Source organism: Gymnoscopelus braueri (genome assembly GCF_963280865.1).
Source record: "Gymnoscopelus braueri genome assembly, chromosome: 18".
NCBI lineage: Eukaryota > Metazoa > Chordata > Actinopteri > Myctophiformes > Myctophidae > Gymnoscopelus > Gymnoscopelus braueri.
The window spans coordinates 46,360,498-46,378,100 of record NC_137618.1 but is presented as its reverse complement, the minus strand read 5'-3'; the positions used below and the strand labels follow the sequence as shown (position 1 = coordinate 46,378,100).

General features: G+C 45.0%; 1 protein-coding gene across 2 annotated transcripts in view; it reads left to right on the top strand.

Annotated features, from left to right (window-relative positions):
- arhgap15 (Rho GTPase activating protein 15) overlaps positions 1–17,253 on the top strand; it is a 104,777-nt gene extending 87,524 nt beyond the window's left edge. For both annotated transcript variants that reach the window (XM_080456521.1, XM_080456520.1), the window contains exons 12-13: positions 226–331; positions 16,946–17,253. In XM_080456521.1, coding sequence (XP_080312647.1) covers positions 226–331; positions 16,946–17,129 — 290 coding nt within the window. In that variant the 3' untranslated portion in view covers positions 17,130–17,253. The remainder of the gene's footprint in view (positions 1–225; positions 332–16,945) is intronic.
- Positions 17,254–17,603: the final 350 nt, after the last annotated feature.

Below are 17,603 nucleotides of genomic sequence, written 5' to 3'. Positions count from 1 at the left end.
GAAAAGTTCCTCTCTGCACCGTGGCTTTGGAATTAATTACTCCATGGTCAGCGCGGCATGACTGACCATAGTTTATGAGTAAGTTTTAATTACCGAAGCAATTAGAGTGCTCAAAGTAAGTAAATTAATCAAATTAATTACAGTATCGCAGCTGGCCCTTAATGTCATGCATAAAATGCCTGCTCCTTTTTTTTTCATTTTTTCCCTCCTCTTTCTTCTGTGCAGAACACAAGGATCCCAAGCAGAAGGTGCAGGCGATGAAGACGTTGGTCACCCAGCTCCCCAAACCCAACCGGGACACCATGGTAGCGCTCTTCAGCCACTTACACAAGTAAGTTCATCGATACAACAAACAAAAAAAACGTTGATCCTGAAATAACCTCTACCACTCATTGTTACATACCAACACATCAATAGCCTACAGTACGATATATGATATGGACCATTGGTTCTCAAAGTGGGGTCCGGGGACCCCCAGGGGTCCTTGAGGGAGTTCCAGGGGGTCCCCAGCTAAATGATTGATAGTGAGGAACCAAATGGACCCTTATGGGTCTGTAACTCAGAGAGTGTACAAATGGAACCAAATGGACCCTAACGGGTCCATTTGGTTCCATTTGTACACTCTCGGAGTTAAATCAACATTGATTGATTTTATAATAAATTGGGGTCCCAGAGATAGAAATGCCATTAAATGGGGGTCCGTAGCCTAATGCATGTCAAACTGGGGGTCCTTGAAATTGAAATGGTTCAGAATCACTGCTAGAGCCGTAAAGATCTTCTCTTAAGGGGGTCCCTGGCATATCTTTTCAAATGGGGGTCCGCGGGCTAATAAGTGTCAATTTGGGGGTCCTTGACATGAAAAGTCGAGAACCACTGATTTAGACATTTTGGCTGATATCCGATTATTTGCACGGTCAAATCGATCCGATATCGATACAGATACATATACCGATATTGCGGTACAAGTTTCCAGTAGGGTTTACCTTCCACCTGTTACACAGCAACTCTGGGAGCAGATGCAGAATTATAATATACAGTGAATTCTTATTACCTGATTTATTAGGGCTACTGATGCACATATTAGTTCAAACTACGTAAATGCAGTATTTGTTAAACATGTTTCCAACTTGTTGACCTCTTTGAAAGCTTCTCCAGAAAACACTGGTTGAATCTGCAACACAACAAAAGGCTTCTTCAGCTTCACATTCAAACATAAGTACAGTGGTGTAAAGTAACTACGTACATTTACTCAAGTACTGTACTTAAGTAAAATGTTGAGGTACTTTTACTTTACTGGAGGATTCCCAATTATCAATACTTTTACTCTACATCTCGGATCCAAATATTGTACTTTTACTCCACTGCAATTATTTGAAAACCTTAGTTACTAGTTACTTTGCAGATATAAATTATTATATTATGAAACATACATTAAGTACTTTAGACCTATTTTATACATAGGCTATTTGAAAATAGCTGATCTACAAGCTCACAACGCGTCGAATGAGCTTGTAGATCTGCTATTTTCAAACATTTTTGTACTTTTACTTTTGGTACTTTAAGTACATTTTGATGCCAATACTTTTGTACTTTTACTCAAGTACATTTTTTATTCTGGACTTTTACTTGAAACAGAGTATTTCTTATTGCAGTATTGGTACTTGGTACTTAAGTAAATAATTTGAGTCATACCGATATGATGACCGATTAATCGTGTGTCCCTACCGCTCAGTGAATATTATAGGGAACTACAAAGCGACAGCATTTCACATTTATGGCGTAATCATTAATTGCACTGGCTAGCTAAGCTAGGGGGGGGGGGGGCCTCCGCGGACCAATACATATCATTTTGGGGGTCCTTCACATGAAACCACTGATATTCTAGAAGGTCCTGGGTTCGATTCCCGCCGGGGACGCTGTGGGCACTGGGGGCGTGTCTTCTCCTCCGCGTCATCAGCGCCCATACCCTAGGTGGGGTTGGCGAAAGGGCCTACTCTGTGTGGAGTTTGCATGTTCTCCCCGTGTCTCCTAGGGTAGTTAATACCCTCACAAAAACATGTAGTAATCCTGGTCACTATACCGCCTCCCCCATGACAGCCGGGGCGCCTGATGGAGGGGAAGGGAACTGGTTGGAATAACGTGTTCCTTCCACGCGCTACGTCCAACCAGGGAAACTCCCCCCTGTCAGGTGACAAGAAGGTCTCATGCCTGAAGGAAGCATGAGCTCGGCCCTGGCCTCCCTACTGTGGGGTGACAGGTGTAATACTGGTGTAGGGCTGGTGTAGTGCCCAGGATCACTTAGGAAATTGGCACCGGGTGAAAAAAATGGGTTACAAAAATCGCGGGATAAAAATTTAAGTAAAAAAAAAAAGAAACCACTGATATTATAGCAACATACGTAAAGAAACAAAAAAAAAATGTTAGGATTTAGAAGTCATTTGTAGAATCAAAGATTCTACAAAGATTTGAGTTAAACATGTTTGCAGATCTACATGTACATCTGCTATTTCTGAATAGCCCAGAACAAGTATAAAATAATGGTTATAGTAGCAAAAAAAAAAAAAAAGACACAGTATGCGTTCCCCGATTGAATGTGTTAAAGTTGCAATAATAACAGAGAGACACAAGGTTTCTTCGGGCAGCTGTATAAAGTATATAAGCCCTGAGTCAGGTCTGCTGTGTGCAGCTGTCTGTCCAGGCCGCTCTGCGAGGGCAGATTGACAGAGAGGTCAGACCAGAGGTTCAGGGAGGAGGGGGGGTGGAGAGGTTACTCGCTCTCCTGCCCTTCCATCCTGCTCTCTCCGGGTCTCATGTGAGAGAGGAGGCGAGCTGACCTCACTGCTTTAGCGTGTGCGCGGCGCGGTGAGTTTCGACTGGCTCCTGTCCACTCTATAGCCCGTGTCCTGGCCAGGCTAAAGGGGGCCATATGGCTAAACCCCACATCCCCGGAGAGGTGTTCCATCCCCATCCCCTAGCTCTCCTCCTCCTCCTCCTCGCCATATTTACCAGCCTGGCGCAGGGAGGCCAAACTGACTCATTTTAGATTTATGAGCCCCTCCCTAACTGGAACATACCCCTTGGCTGCAGGACGGGAGAATGTGTTTGTCTGTTTGCTTTCGCATGCCAGGTTCCTCAATTAGTGCAAAGCTCCCTATTCATATTCCTGCGGAATCGCCCTCAGAGAAACGGCTGCCAGGGGCGGCATCTCTCTCTCTCTCTCTCTCTCTCTCCCTGCTCCTTTTCAAGACATCAGCTCTCTCTCTCTCTCTTAAACACACACACACATGCAATAATTGAAATACACCTACAGTATACTGTACGTCAGTGGTTTTTAAAACGTTTTCACGTCAAAGACCGACAATTGGATATCGTCTCTGGTCGGGTGGAAACCTCCAGTCCAAAACTGTTACTTTTCAGGATTCAAATGAAAAAATTGCAAAAGTAGCAGATCTACAAGCTCGAATTGTGCCCCGTTTCGAGCTTGTAGATCTGCTACTATCGATGCTTTTGTGTGGTGCTGTAGTGTGATCATTTAGGGCGTTAATTTACGAAAAAGTTAAAATATGGAGATAGGAGGTTTCTGCCCGACAGCAACGGACCATGGACCCCCATATGAAAATATTTTGAAATGTTTAAGGAATATACGGATGTCTTTTCAAGCATCTGTGACCTTGTAGCTCGGCTATTTTCAAATACTGTATGTAGGGTTAAAGTGGTGAAACTGATTTTGATGCTCTATCATATTGCTGGTGGGGACCCCCTGGAACACCTTCAAGGACCCCCGGGGGTCCCCACAGGACCCCACTGTGAGGACCGCCCACTGTACATCAATCGCAATCCAAAATTCATACACTTTTCGACTGTCCGTTTTTTAACAAAAACATTAAATCTCCTTCATGCAGTATCATCCATACTGCTCTAGCTAGCTCACCTCTTCCCAGCGTTTCCCCCCCGACCCCGGGATCTCTCCTTTGAAGAGCGAGGGCCGCGCGAGCTAGCCGCGCAGGCTATGGCGCGCGCGCGGCCCCTCACAAAACAAACGTCGCCCACAAAACGGCCGCCAACCGGCGGCCTGCACTTCGTACCATACAGTACACACACACACACCCCGAGACTCACTATAGCCGGCATTGTTTTTTTTAGAAAGTTCACACGCTTTCACTAACACACACGAGGGATTGCGGGGACATGCAGGGTCTCTAAATCCCCGCCAGTGCCTCAAAGTCTGTCGCCCGGCCGCAAAAATCCCTCCCCCCCTCCCCTCCCCCCCTCCTCCCTTTTCGCCGTGCAAATAATCAACCCAAGAGACGTCTCATGTGACGGGAGGGGAACGACAGGCGAACGGGCCCCTGGGGAGGGCAGGGGGGGGGGGGGGGGGGGATTGCCCCCCCACCCGACACACCCACACCTACTGATGTGGCCTGGACATTTATTCACTTAGTATGTCTCTTTCTCTTTCTCTCTCTCTCTCTCTCTCTCTCTCCCTTGAGCCCGATTGATGCCCGTATAATGCCCCGAAAAAATTGCAGATCTACAAGCTCACAGCGCGTGTCGTCCGAGACGCGCTGTGAGCTTGTAGATCTGCTATTTTTTTTCTCCGAGGCGTGCAACTTCCACATCGTATGGGCGAAGTATACATTTTGGCATTACACTTTCTCTCTCTCTCTCTCTCTCTCTCTCTCTCTCTCTCTCTCTCTCTCTCTCTCGCTCACATACCGCCGCACCACCACCACCACCACCCCCCTCCCTCCCTCCCTCCCTTCATTTTTTTCTCTCTCTCTCTACTATTTTTTCTTTTTCTCTCTACCCTCTGTTCCTCTGCTCTCACACACTGGATACACAGCCCTGTGCCTAATCTAAATTGCACACTCGACCACAATAAATGAGTATCATGTGTGACTTATTTATTTATTTATTTACATACTTATTTGCCCCCGCGCACTCACTCTCCCTCTCTCTCTCTCTCTCTCTCTCTCTCTCTCTCTGCCTTGAGAACAGGCGTAGCCTAGCGTAGCAGTGTAGCTTTGCTTCTTTTTTTTTTTTACCCCCGGGGACAGAGAGAGAGAGAGAGAGAGAGAGGGGGGGGGGGCACTGGGGGCTTTAAAAAAAGAGTTACCCCTGGGAGAGAGAGGGGAGGGGGGGGGGGGGGGCACTGAGGGAAATAATAACACTTTCTCCATGCCTATCAGTTGACCATGGGTCTTATCAGAGATGTCGGATGAGATTACAAGATTGCACTTTTGGAGAGAGTGTGAGAGCCTATAGTTCACTGTGTGTGTGTGTGTGTGTGTGTGTGTGTGTGTGTGTGTGTGTGTGTGTGTGTGTGTGTGTGTGTGTGTGTGTGTGTGTGTGTGTGTGTGTGTGTGTGTGTGTGTGTGTGTGTGTGTGTGTGTGTGTGTGTGTGTGTGTGTGTGTGTGTGTGTGTGTGTGTGTGTGTGTGTGTGTGCGTGCGTGCGTGCGTGCGTGCGTGCGTGCGTGCGCGTGCATTTACTTGAATTGCAACACAAAGTGTAGTGAAATTGGAAGAAATAAAACATTGTGAGGATCAATGTCCCTGATCCTCACAAAGGGGAAATGGTTGTTTTTAAGGTGAAATACGATTCGTTAACGAGGACAATGAAAAGGTTTGGGTATTATGGTTATAGGGTCAATGTCTCTAAAGGACATTTAGAGGTTATAGGTTGTAAAAAAAAATCGGCTATTTTCAGCTAATCTCAATGCCGTCCTAATATTATGATGTCCTCATAAGTATAATAATGCAAACGTGTGTGTGTGTGTGTGTGTGTGTGTGTGTGTGTGTGTGTGTGTGTGTGTCCTCATCGTCTGCCACATGAAGTGAGGTTTACTCTGAATCGCGTGTGTGCCTGCATGCATACGTGTGTGTGTCTGTTTTTGCTTGCGTGTGTGTGTGTGTGTGTGTGTGTGTGTGTGTGTGTGTGTGTGTGTGTGTGTGTGTGTGTGTGTGTGTGTGTGTGTGTGTGTGTGTGTGTGTGTGTGTGTGTGTGTGTGTGTGTGTGTGTGTGTGTGTGTGTGTGTGTGTGTGTGTGTGTTTTGTTTTTTCTCTCCTCGGGTTCGGCTGAGGGGTTTTTATTTCGGGCCTGGCTGGGGCCGGGCCTTTAGTAATGTAGGGAGTCTATGAAGTTTTTTGGAAGTCCTTTGTTGTGGCTTAGAGTCCCTTCTGCCTGTGTGGAACCTCCCCCCCCCCCCCCCCCCTCGTCCAATGGGGTCTGGCTTCAATATGGAGCTGTGTACTCGCATTGTGATGATGTGGTCAAGGAAACCAGATTCTTCTGAAGTGTACCTTCACTTAGCCGTTCTATTTCTTTTCCCCTCTTTTTGTGGGTGTTTGTGTCACTGCTGTTCATGGTTGCCATTTACCACAAGAGGTTTTTTAAAAACATCCAAAACCCCGGTGCTCTGTTTTCTGTCTCCACTCCTCCGCTGACCTTAAGAGAACGGTGGAAAACAACACCCGACGGAGCGAGCGACCTTCCCACGTCGGGGCGTGCCGTGCCGTGCTCCCCCCCCCCCCCCCCCCCGAAACAAACGGCGAGCAGCGCACAGAGCAGCGGGTTACCGGAGCAGAATGGATTACATCCTTATTAGTATCATTTTTTCTCTCAAGGGGGGGAGGGGCCTGTATGGCGTTCTCCATCAATGTTTCGTGATCCAAATATTAATATTGACACTGGTTCTAAAAAAGTGGGGTCCGGGGACCCCCTGGGGTCCTTGAGGTTCTCTCTAAATGATTGATTCTTTTGGAACCAACTGGACACTCTAACTGTGGTGTGTAACTCTGAGAGTGTACAAATGGAACCAAATGGACCCGTAAGTGTCCTGATGCATATATCGTCTCTGTCGGGGTGGAAAACACATTACGTCTAAAAAGTTACACTTTTCAGGATTCAAATTCAAAAGTAGCAGATCTACAAGCTCGAAACGTGTCGCTTCGCGCCCCGCGTTTTAAGCGTGTGGATCTGCTATGCTTTTGTGGCGTGTGACAAGTTAATTAACAAAAAAGCACAAAACGTTTGATTATGGAGTTAAGAGGTTTCTGAAACCGGGGAGTCCTTGACATTTAGAAGGTTGAGAATCACTACACTAAGGACACGGTCGGCAGGAAAACGTTTCCGCCGACCGTGAGTCGCCTAGTCGGAGCACCAGAGGGTTATTTCTAGCTGCAGGTCAGACGTAGAGGCTCTGTGGGGTACGCGTCGTGACAGCGACACGTCCACTTTCAACCTCTTGAGCCATTACCCCCCCCTTCTGTTGCCCCCCCCAACCCCCAACCCCCGCAACTCTTCCTTCATTCCTTCCTTCCATCCTTCTTAGCCCCTCCCTCCCCTCCCCTGCACCTCAATTTATTATCTGTCCCGTGATCCTGAAGGAGGCAATGATCCTGACCCAATTAGCGCGAGCCTTCCAGGCTGAGGAGTGGTGGGTGGGGGTGTGTGGAGGGTATGGGGGGAGGAGGACGCCATCATGGTCCAGCTCCCATTTCCTGTCATGCCCCCCCCCCCCCCCGTGCTCATGGAAAATGAGATGCTAATTAATTAGCATTGGCATCTTGGCGTTCGCTCACGTCAGCTTCTCAGTGGAGAGGCTATCAATGGTTCGTCAGTTCATATCAACGGAGCCCCGCGGTCACCTCCCGGGCACACCCCCGGACGGACACTGGCCAGTGTGCACGGCACCGTGAGAGCGCACGGCACGCCACGCACACACGCACCGGGCATGCACCGCTCTCTCTCCACAGCCTGGCACACACGAGGAGGAGAAAGTTAGGAGGGGTTTGCGTTGCGTCCGTTTGTCCCCCAGGCTAGGTAGCGCGGCACGAACAGGTCGATCGCGGGAAGTCAAAGGACAATAAAGGCTGGACAGAAAGGAAGTTGGGGGGGGGGGGGGGGTGGTTGAAGAGGAGTGAGATGTGGAGGGGAATGAAAGGGAGGAGGTGGTGGTGGTGTAGCAAACGCTATAGACGAAGGAAGGAGAATCAGCAGCTGGTGTATTAACACCAACTCCCAGTCGATCACCACGGAGCCAGAGAATTAGCCAGAGAGAAAGAGAGAGAGAGCTTAGGTGATGTATTCCTCCTGTGAATATACAGTAGAATTACTTTAATAATTGAGTCTTCTTATTTGAGATCATTAGTGAGCCATTAGGCATGGCAATCCAGACCCTTAGATCATTGTACTGTTCTAATTAAGTTAAAATGCTGATGCCAGGACAGCCATGGAAGCAGTGATGTACTGTGTACAGGCATGGGGCTGAGGTTAATTGCAGACATAAATGGGAAATTATAGCGTGTACACATTCTAATCGGGTTTCACTTACGCTGCACTCGGGGACACACCCAGAAACACTTAGTCACAGAAACTCACCATATATATATATATACTGTGTAAACACGTGTGTGTGTGTGTGTGTGTGTGTACATACGTAGCTAACTTGTTCTGCCTACACACACGCACACGCGCACGCACACGCGCACGCACGCACGCACGCACGCACGCACGCACGCACGCACGCACGCACGCACGCACGCACGCACGCACGCACGCACGCACGCACGCACGCACGCACGCACGCACGCACGCACGCACGCACGCACGCACGCACGCACGCACGCACGCACGCACGCACGCACGCACGCACGCACGCACACACACACACACACACACACACACACACACACACACACACACACACACACACACACACACACACACACACACACACACACACACATACTGTACACTGTCACTTTTTGGAAAACGAAACACTGCCACATTTAACTACTCGATTTAACCTGGCGTGCCTATTTTGGACATGTCATTACAGGCAGTGTATGGAAAGTAACTAAGTACATTTACTTAAGTACTGTACTTAAGTACAATTTTGAGGTATTTGTACTTGAGTATTTCCAATTTCCAATACTTATACTTCTATTCCACTCCATCTCGGATCCAAATATTGTACTTTTACTCAACTACATTTATTTGTAACTTTAGTTAGCCTACTTTGTAGATTTTGATTATTATTACAAAACCTGCATTATCCACTTAAGCTCTGCATATACATTTCGGCCATTTGAAAATAGCAGATCTACAAGCTCACAATGTGAGCTTGTAGATCTGCTATTTTCAAAAGATTTGTATACATTTGAAAACTTGAAATGGGACATTCTGCGTAATGAGTACTTTTACTTTTACTCAAGTACATTTTGAATTCCGAACTTTTACTTGTAACGGAGTATTTCTACATTGCAGTATTCATACTTTTACTTAAGTAAAGCAATAGAGTACTTTTTCCACCACTGATTATAGGCCAACAAACGTATTAAAAAAATGTCAAATGTACAAGCTCACAACGGCCACCATCGTATGACAAAAATATAACATAGGACTCAAAGTGTTTTAAACCAGTGGTTCTCAAAGTGAGGGTCGAGGGACCCTCTGGGTTCATTGAGGGGGAGGGCTCCAAATTGGACCCCTATACGGGTCTGTAACTCTCAGAGTTATATGGGGGTTCTTGAAATTACAGAAAGTTTATGCAGTTTGCAAGTTTTGGTCAACTGCGAGCGCCAGTGGGCAGTTTGAGAGTCAGGGGCTGCCAACTCTCACCCAGAGTGTGAAGGACATGCAAATGGCCTCTCTCTCTCTCGCTCTCGCTCTCTCTCTCTCTCGCGCGCTCTCGCTCTCTCTGACTCTCTCTCTCTGTCTGTCTCTCTCTCTGACTCTCTCTCTCTGACTGACTCTCTCTCTCTCTGACTCTCTCTCTCTCTGTCTCCTTTCTTATACAGAGAATCCCAGCTAATTGGAAACTGCACTTTTTTTTCCTTTTTTTTTACAAAATGCATTCAGTTAATTGCTGGTCTCTCTGCAGCGATAGAGACACATCTGTTGGATGTTGCAGCTACAGTTTTGTAAACTTTCAGCTCATCTAGTTGTCAGACATTTCCCAACATGGGTCTGCATCCAAGGAAACATCAGCGAGAATTACCATGAAAGGAATTTTAATTACGACTCTCCATACTTACTGACAGTGAATTAATGATCGTCACCTGTTATTGTTTTTCATTATCTGCTCGTATAATTGAGGACATTTGTTAGGAGAACGAGGAATTTATCCGGGGCTCTGGTGGAACATGCTCGCTTTTTAAGATACGTTTTTTAAACATGAAAAAATGTGCTTTCCAGTTTAGTTAAGAGAGTGTTTGTTAAATACAACTATAATAAATAATAGCTATAATAGTGTGTGCATGTTGTGTGTATGTACAGTATGTGCATTGCAGTGGTGTAAAGTAACTAAGTACATTTATTGAAGTACTGCACTTAAGTGCAATTTTGAGGTACTTTTACTTTACTGAAGTATTTCCAATCGTCAATACTTTTACTTCTACTCCACTACATCTCAGAGGCAAATATTGTACTTTTACTCCACTACAATTATTTGAAAACTTTTGTTACTTGTTACTTTGCAGACGTAAATTATTACATTATAAAACATACATTAACCACTTCAGCCCTATTTTATGCCTAGGCTATTTGAAAATAGCCGATCTACAAGCTAGATCTGTGAGCTTGTAGATCTGCTATTTTCAAATATTTTAGTACTTTTACTTTTGGTACTTTAAGTACATGTTGATACCAATACTTTTGTACTTTTACTCAAGTAACTTTTGAACACCAGACTTTTACTTGTAACAGAGTACTTCTACATTGCAGTATTGATACTTTTACTTAAGTAAAACATTTGAGGACTTTTCCCACCACTGGTTCGTTGGCATTTGTATGCATAATGCACAATAGGTATTAATAACTTTCCGTACATTTTCCCAGGAGCTTCTCATTCAAATTTTGCATGACATTTACATATTATGCACAAACTGAAAGATGCATTCTAGAAATGTGTTATGCGGTTATATAATGAGACAGTATAATATACATTTGCTGGTTCAATTTGAGACAAATTACTTAACCACTTAGGAAGTAAAAAAAAACATTTGCCGTTCACACAGTTGCAACTCAAGCCTGTTTTACAAAGAATAGAGGTTTAACTCATTAAGGCCTGAGTTTTCTGAGAGACATATCAGTGGTGCTCAAAACTTTTTCATGTCAAAGACCCCCAAAATATCTATGTATTTGGCCGTCGACCCTCATCTCAAATACTTAGCTTCTGGGAACCCCAGATGCAAAGATTTTAAAAAGAGTAAAAAATGTCCCTTTGATATAATATTCTAAGATTTGCACACTTTTTCCAAAAACAAAATAGCAGATATACAAGCTCACAGCGAGGCACGAAGTGACACGCTATGAGCTTGTTGTATATCTGCTATTTTCCCCAGTTTGAATGGGTTTAAGTGGTTAAACGTTAAGTGAGCTTCTGATAGACTTGGATGAGGGAGCTCAGTGATAGAACAGACCTGTGAATAATATCAGATTGAATGCAGACATGGATGGATCGTTGTGGGGATTGAGTATACACTGTAGGTGTGCTTAGGTGTGTACGTTATCTTTTATAATATACATTATTATTACTTTTTTAGTTTACCTTACTTATATATGTCACTATGGTGCCTCACATCTTGAAACAAATGACCCTGCAATCGAACGCAACGTACAGGAGATCATTTATCGCCACCTTAAACGACTTTAAAATCGCACTTTAAACGGGGGCCATGATAATAAATATCAGAATTAGCGAGCAGGAAAGGTAAACGCATGGACAAATCCGTATAAGGGAAATGCCATTCAAAATGCCCAAACTACAACTTTGAATATGAATGATACAAGGATGCAAAAATGTTGAACCCACCGCCACCTCCCCTCTCCCCTACACACACACACACACACACACACACACACACACACACACACACACACACACACACACACACACACACACATCTCATTCCAAGCTGCTTCAGAGCTCTGGCAGCCCCCGGGCCCGGGGAGCTCTGCTGCTGTCTCCTATACTGCTGCTGCTTAGAGTGCTGTGTACCTTGACATCTCCTGGATAAACCCAAGACAGATTTATTGATTTTCCAGATTTTTTTTTAGTTTTTGGGGGGGGTTTAATTTAATTTCTGGTGTCTGACATCCTAGTCGTAAACACTTAAAAAAAAAAGAAAAAAATCAACTCTGAGCAGCAGACTGCAGCAGAGCATGTGTTTAAGGAGACTGTATATTGTGATAATAAAACTCTGTAATTATGCTTTTTAAGCAGCACTGATAATTGGGGTGGCAGTGAATCGACATCCTGTAATTTAACCAACACCCACCTGGAAACCGAGCTCCCCAAAAAATCTGGATACAATTACAACTTTCTTTCCCCCCCACAGAACCATTTCTACCAATTATTCAGCGTTCAATGGCTGATTTATACAGAGTCGCCGCACGAGTGCAGCGCACCTGAAAATAGCCGATCTACAAGCTCAGAACGCGGCGCTTCGCGACGTGTTCTGAGCTTGTAGATCGGCTATTTTTGACGCGCTACACCGACACGCCGACTAAGTATAAATCAGCCATTATTTCCAGCTTTGGCGGGCACCGCGCGGCACATGCATATTTCATGGACTAATGACGGAATGAAAATACCATTACAGCAAACAATAACGCAATGCGTTACCGCTCGCTCGCCGATCCGGTAGTGGTCCTTCATCACCGATTGACTTCCATACACCATTAGCCCACTTTAAGTGTGTGTTGCTGCATTATTACTTCTTGCGCAAGATCCCCGTTTTGACGTCGACGGGCAGATTAAAGGCATATTTCAAGGAAAATTTCATTTCTTAGCTCAAAAAGTGAGATGAGGATAATTATTCATAATGACTCTGTCAGCGTGGATGATGATGATCAGGGCTTTTGTTCCCTGCTAATGAGGTTAAGGAATATGCATGGCACGCACGTACACAGGCCATATTCTAATGACATATGGCAGGGCAAGATGTTGGCCATCACATGCAATTAACCAATTGCACATGCAATTAACCTGCCGTCCATATTTTGGGGGCAAATTTACAAAAAACACAAAAAAACATAACATAATTCAACATTTTTCGAAATTGAACAATTTATTTCCTTAAAAAAAAAAAGGGAAAATAGCAGATCTACATTACTGTCCGAGCATGCGATGTGGCGTGTTGTGAACTTGTAGATTGCCTATTTTTGCTATTTGTCGTAAAACAAGGGTTTAAGTGGTTATTATACAGCCATTACCGTACATCCTGATCTTGACCTTATTAGGACAGGAAATACAGTGCAACATCATATGGAGTGTTTCCTGCTATACTTTTTGGGGTACATTGTCCTGTAAGATAATGCGGCTTGAAATAAGCCCTTCAGTATAAAGCACGTATTGTATACAAGGGGTGGGGGTGGGGGGAGAACAATTGAAGTGTCACAAACCATTCTTCAATAGCACACACATGTGTGTTGCATCTAAATAACAGTTTAGGGGCTTGGGAGATTTTACAGGGCCCGTATTACTTTCTTTTCTTTTTTTCTCCTCTCGACCCCCCCTGCTTTGTGTTGTATGACACGTAGAAGCCATAGATAACATCACTCGGTGCTCTCCCAGAAATACCAATGCTTCAGACTGCCAGAGCAGTGGTGGTGGTGGGTTGGTTGGAGAGAAGACGAAGAACGAACACGGCTCTGGCAGGCTGACAATACCTTTTGGATGCAATTATGCTGCCGAGAGAGGGGCCCCGTGTGTGTGTGTGTGTGTGTGTGTGTGTGTGTGTGTGTGTGTGTGTGTGTGTGTGTGTGCGTGTGCGTGTGCGTGTGTGTGTGTGCGTGTGCAGGGATCCGTTTTTGGGCAAAGGAGGGACCCGAATCCCACCTCAGAACGCTCCGTCAAGAGCCCACTGACAGCTTGGAGAAGGGCCCTCAGCCACAGTCCTTCCATCCTGTTCCAGGCCTCACTCCATAACGGGCCCAGAAGCCTGTGGGCTGCCTCCCTCCGTGGAGATAGGCTTCTCCTCTCCTCTACCCCCCCTCCCCCCCACCACCACCCCCCCAAGCCCAGCCTGGCCTGCTCTCTGACCACCAGCCAAGCCTCAGCGTGGGGAGAATGCAGAAACTCTCTCCTCTTGTTACTTTGCCTTGCCTTGGACTGCCTGCTTAGGCTCTGCTTCCTCCATCACTTCCTCCTCCACTCCTCCCCAAGTTAGACACAGTGCAGACCTGCCGTTAGTTACAGAGTCCTCACATAACTTCCATCTGCTTCACCCCCCCCTACACTTATAACAGTGGTGGAACAAGTACTCAAATGTTTTTACTTAAGTAAAAGTATCAATACTGCAATGTAGAAATACTCTGTTACAAGTAAAAGTCTGGAATTCAAAATTTAATTGAGTAGAAGTACAAAAGTATTGGTATCAAAATGTACTTAAAGTACCAAAAGTAGAAAGTACTATTTCACAAGTTTCAAATGTATAAAAATCTTTTGAAAATAGCTGATCTACAAGCTCACAATGCGTCACATCGTGACGCATTGTGAGCTTGTAGATCGGCTATTTTCAAATGGCCGAAATGTATATAGGGTTGAAGTGGTCAATGTGTGTTTTGTAATAATAATCAAAATCTCAAATCTAACTAGTATCTAAAGTTTTCAAATAATTGTAGTGGAGTAAAAGTACAATATTTGCCTCTGAGATGCAGTGGAGTAAAAGTATTGGAAATTGGAAATATTCAAGTAAAGTGCAAATACCTCATAATTGTACGTAAGTACAGTACTTGAGTAAATATACTTAGTTACTTTCCACCACTGACACGTAACCACGTAAAGTCCTATTTTCCGAAATGTTCAAAATTATAAAAAATAAATAAATCCATCAACAGGCGGAAATGTTCGAAAACAGGCTATCTACAAAACTCTCAACGTTGCGAGTTTGTAAATATAGGCTGTTGTTGAGAATGGTTGCCAATATAAACTCCTCACTTATAATGACATGCCCAAAAATAGGTACGCCATGGGTTAATTAAAGTGGTTAAGCTCTAGCCTTTTTTTTTAATGGAACACCTTCTCGAAGAATTACTGCGAAGGGGGAGGGAGGTTCACACCCGCCGTCCCCCCGCAGTTCCCCCCCCCCCCCCAGCTGGGGTTAAACGCAGTGTACAGTTAGTTTGCTACCTTTCACGGGCCGGCCAGCTCCCGACCGCAGAATGTGTAGTCTCTCTCTCTCTCGTACAAGTCGGTGCGCGGATGTTAAGTTGTCCACGCCGAGCCAAGCCTTTGCTGGTTTCCCTCGCCTTTCCAGGCTCCCGGCGCTAAAACCTCGATCCACATTACTTTTAGAACTTTTCCCCCAATTGAGTCGATGGATGTTCTGTATTGCACACACACACACACACACACACACACACACACACACACACACACACACACACACACACACACACACACACACACACACACACACACACACACACACACACACACACACACACACACACACACACACACCACTCCTGCTGAATGTGTGGTGTGGGGACTGGAGTGGTTTGGGTTGTGGCTCCCAACCTGGGCTGGATCTTTAGTACCTAAAGCTGGGTTCACAAAATGATATACCAGTGTTGCCAGTATTGAAACGAGATACCATTTCGACAGGGGCCATTTAAGGAAAAAAAATACAGGAAAAAAAGTCTGTTCTGACGAATCGGGCAGGAATAATAGATGTGTGTGTTGGTAGCAGGAGACATTGGGAATGATCAAAGAGGCGTTTGTCTCGCCAAAAGGGCAAGACCTCTAAGGCAGTACACCCCCTGGACATGGCGCTGCTACAGTATGTCGCAGGGACTTTACCCTCAATCAGTGGTGAAAAAAGTACTCAAATGTTTTACTTAAGTAAAAGTATCAATACTACAATGTAGTCTGTTACAAGTAAAAATCCGGAATTAAAAATGTACTTAAAGTACCAAAAGTAAAAGTAGTAAAATGTTTGAAAATAGCAGATCTACAAGCTAACGACGCGCCGTGATGCGACACGTTGTGAGCTGGTAGATCGGCTATTTTCAAATAGCCTAGGTATAAAATAGGGCTAAAGTGGTTTTATAATGTAGTAATTTATATCTGAGTCTCTGAGATGTAGTGGAGTAGAAGTAAAACTGGAAATACTCAATACAAAATTGTACTTAAGTACAGTACTTGAGTAATTGTACTTAGTTACTTTACACCACTGCCCTCAATCCAACCCTTGATGCTGAGTGCCAAGCAGGGAGGGAGGCATTGGTCTCATGTTATAGTCTTTGGTATGACCTGGCCGGGGCATTTTTGAACCTCAAGGCCACTGAGCTGATCCAATGACCTGTACTCTACCCACAAACCTTTAAAGTTGGGTTAGCATTAAGTTTGCAACTGTATAACAACAATAATAACTTATCTTACTAATCTGACAAGACTCCCTGATGCCACATAAGGTTGCCTGTGACAAAATCCCTCCATTGATCTGGAGTCGTCGTCCCCCCCCCCCCCCACCTGTCCTGCACGCCGTCACTCTGTCTTCCTACCTTCGTCTATTTTGTACTCTATTGGGGTAGGAGGGGAGAGGGAGAGAAAAAGGGGAAAGGAACATTCTTATGTTATTATTATTTTATTTTTTTTGCCCTTAGAACTCGTTGTGGATTTTGCTGATTTAACGTAAAGTTATCTTTTTTTTAGGATATTTTGTTTTGTCCTTGTGGTGAAATGAACGGTGACTAAAGACCCATGAGGGAGGGAGGGAATGGTTAGAATTGAGTGTTGTTTAAAACTGAACCAGCCTTGTACCTAGTTGTGTGGTAAACGTTATGTTGGGTGTGATTTGTTTCGTATTGTACTGTTTGTTCCTGTATGTAAGAAAAAGAAAAAGGCATGAGTCTTACTGTATCTGCTGATTTTTCACAATTTATTCATTTTGCCTAATAATATTATCATTGTTGTTGTTCTTGTCTTTGTCAAGAGTCCTGTCCTGCTCGAGGAAGAACCTGATGTCCACCCAGGGCCTGAGCATCGTGTTCGGCCCCACACTGATGTGGCCCGAGATCCCGGACTGCGGGAACATGGCGGTCAACATGGTCTACCAGAACCAGATAGTGGAGCTAATACTCATCAACAGACTAGAGGTCTTCAGCCTGGACAAGTAAAGCCAGAATAGGCTCTGTGCACGGCGGCCATATTGGAAAGAAATGGGGCCTCACAGGTGTTACCAATGATACTATTGAAGGCTCTGTTCCATTTAGTGGTTCTCAAACCTTTCTAATCCCAAGGACCCCCATAACTCTGAGAGTGTACAAAAGGAACCAAATGGACCCGTAAGGGTCCATTTGGTTCCTTTTGTACACTCTCAGAGACACACCCGTGGGGGTCCATTTGATATCCCCTAAAGGAACCACGAGGGTCCCTGGACCGCACTTTGAGACCCACTGGTGTAGCAGAGTGTTTCCAGTGAGCCAACATGCACAATATCAACAACCTTTGACCAGAATGGAACAGAGCCTTCATTAGTATCATTGGTAAGACATGTGAAGTAAGAAAGAGGCCCAATTTCTTTCCAATATGGCTGATGTGCATAGAGCCTATTAGGCTCAGCAGTGGCCCCGCCCTGTGCTTCCAAGTTG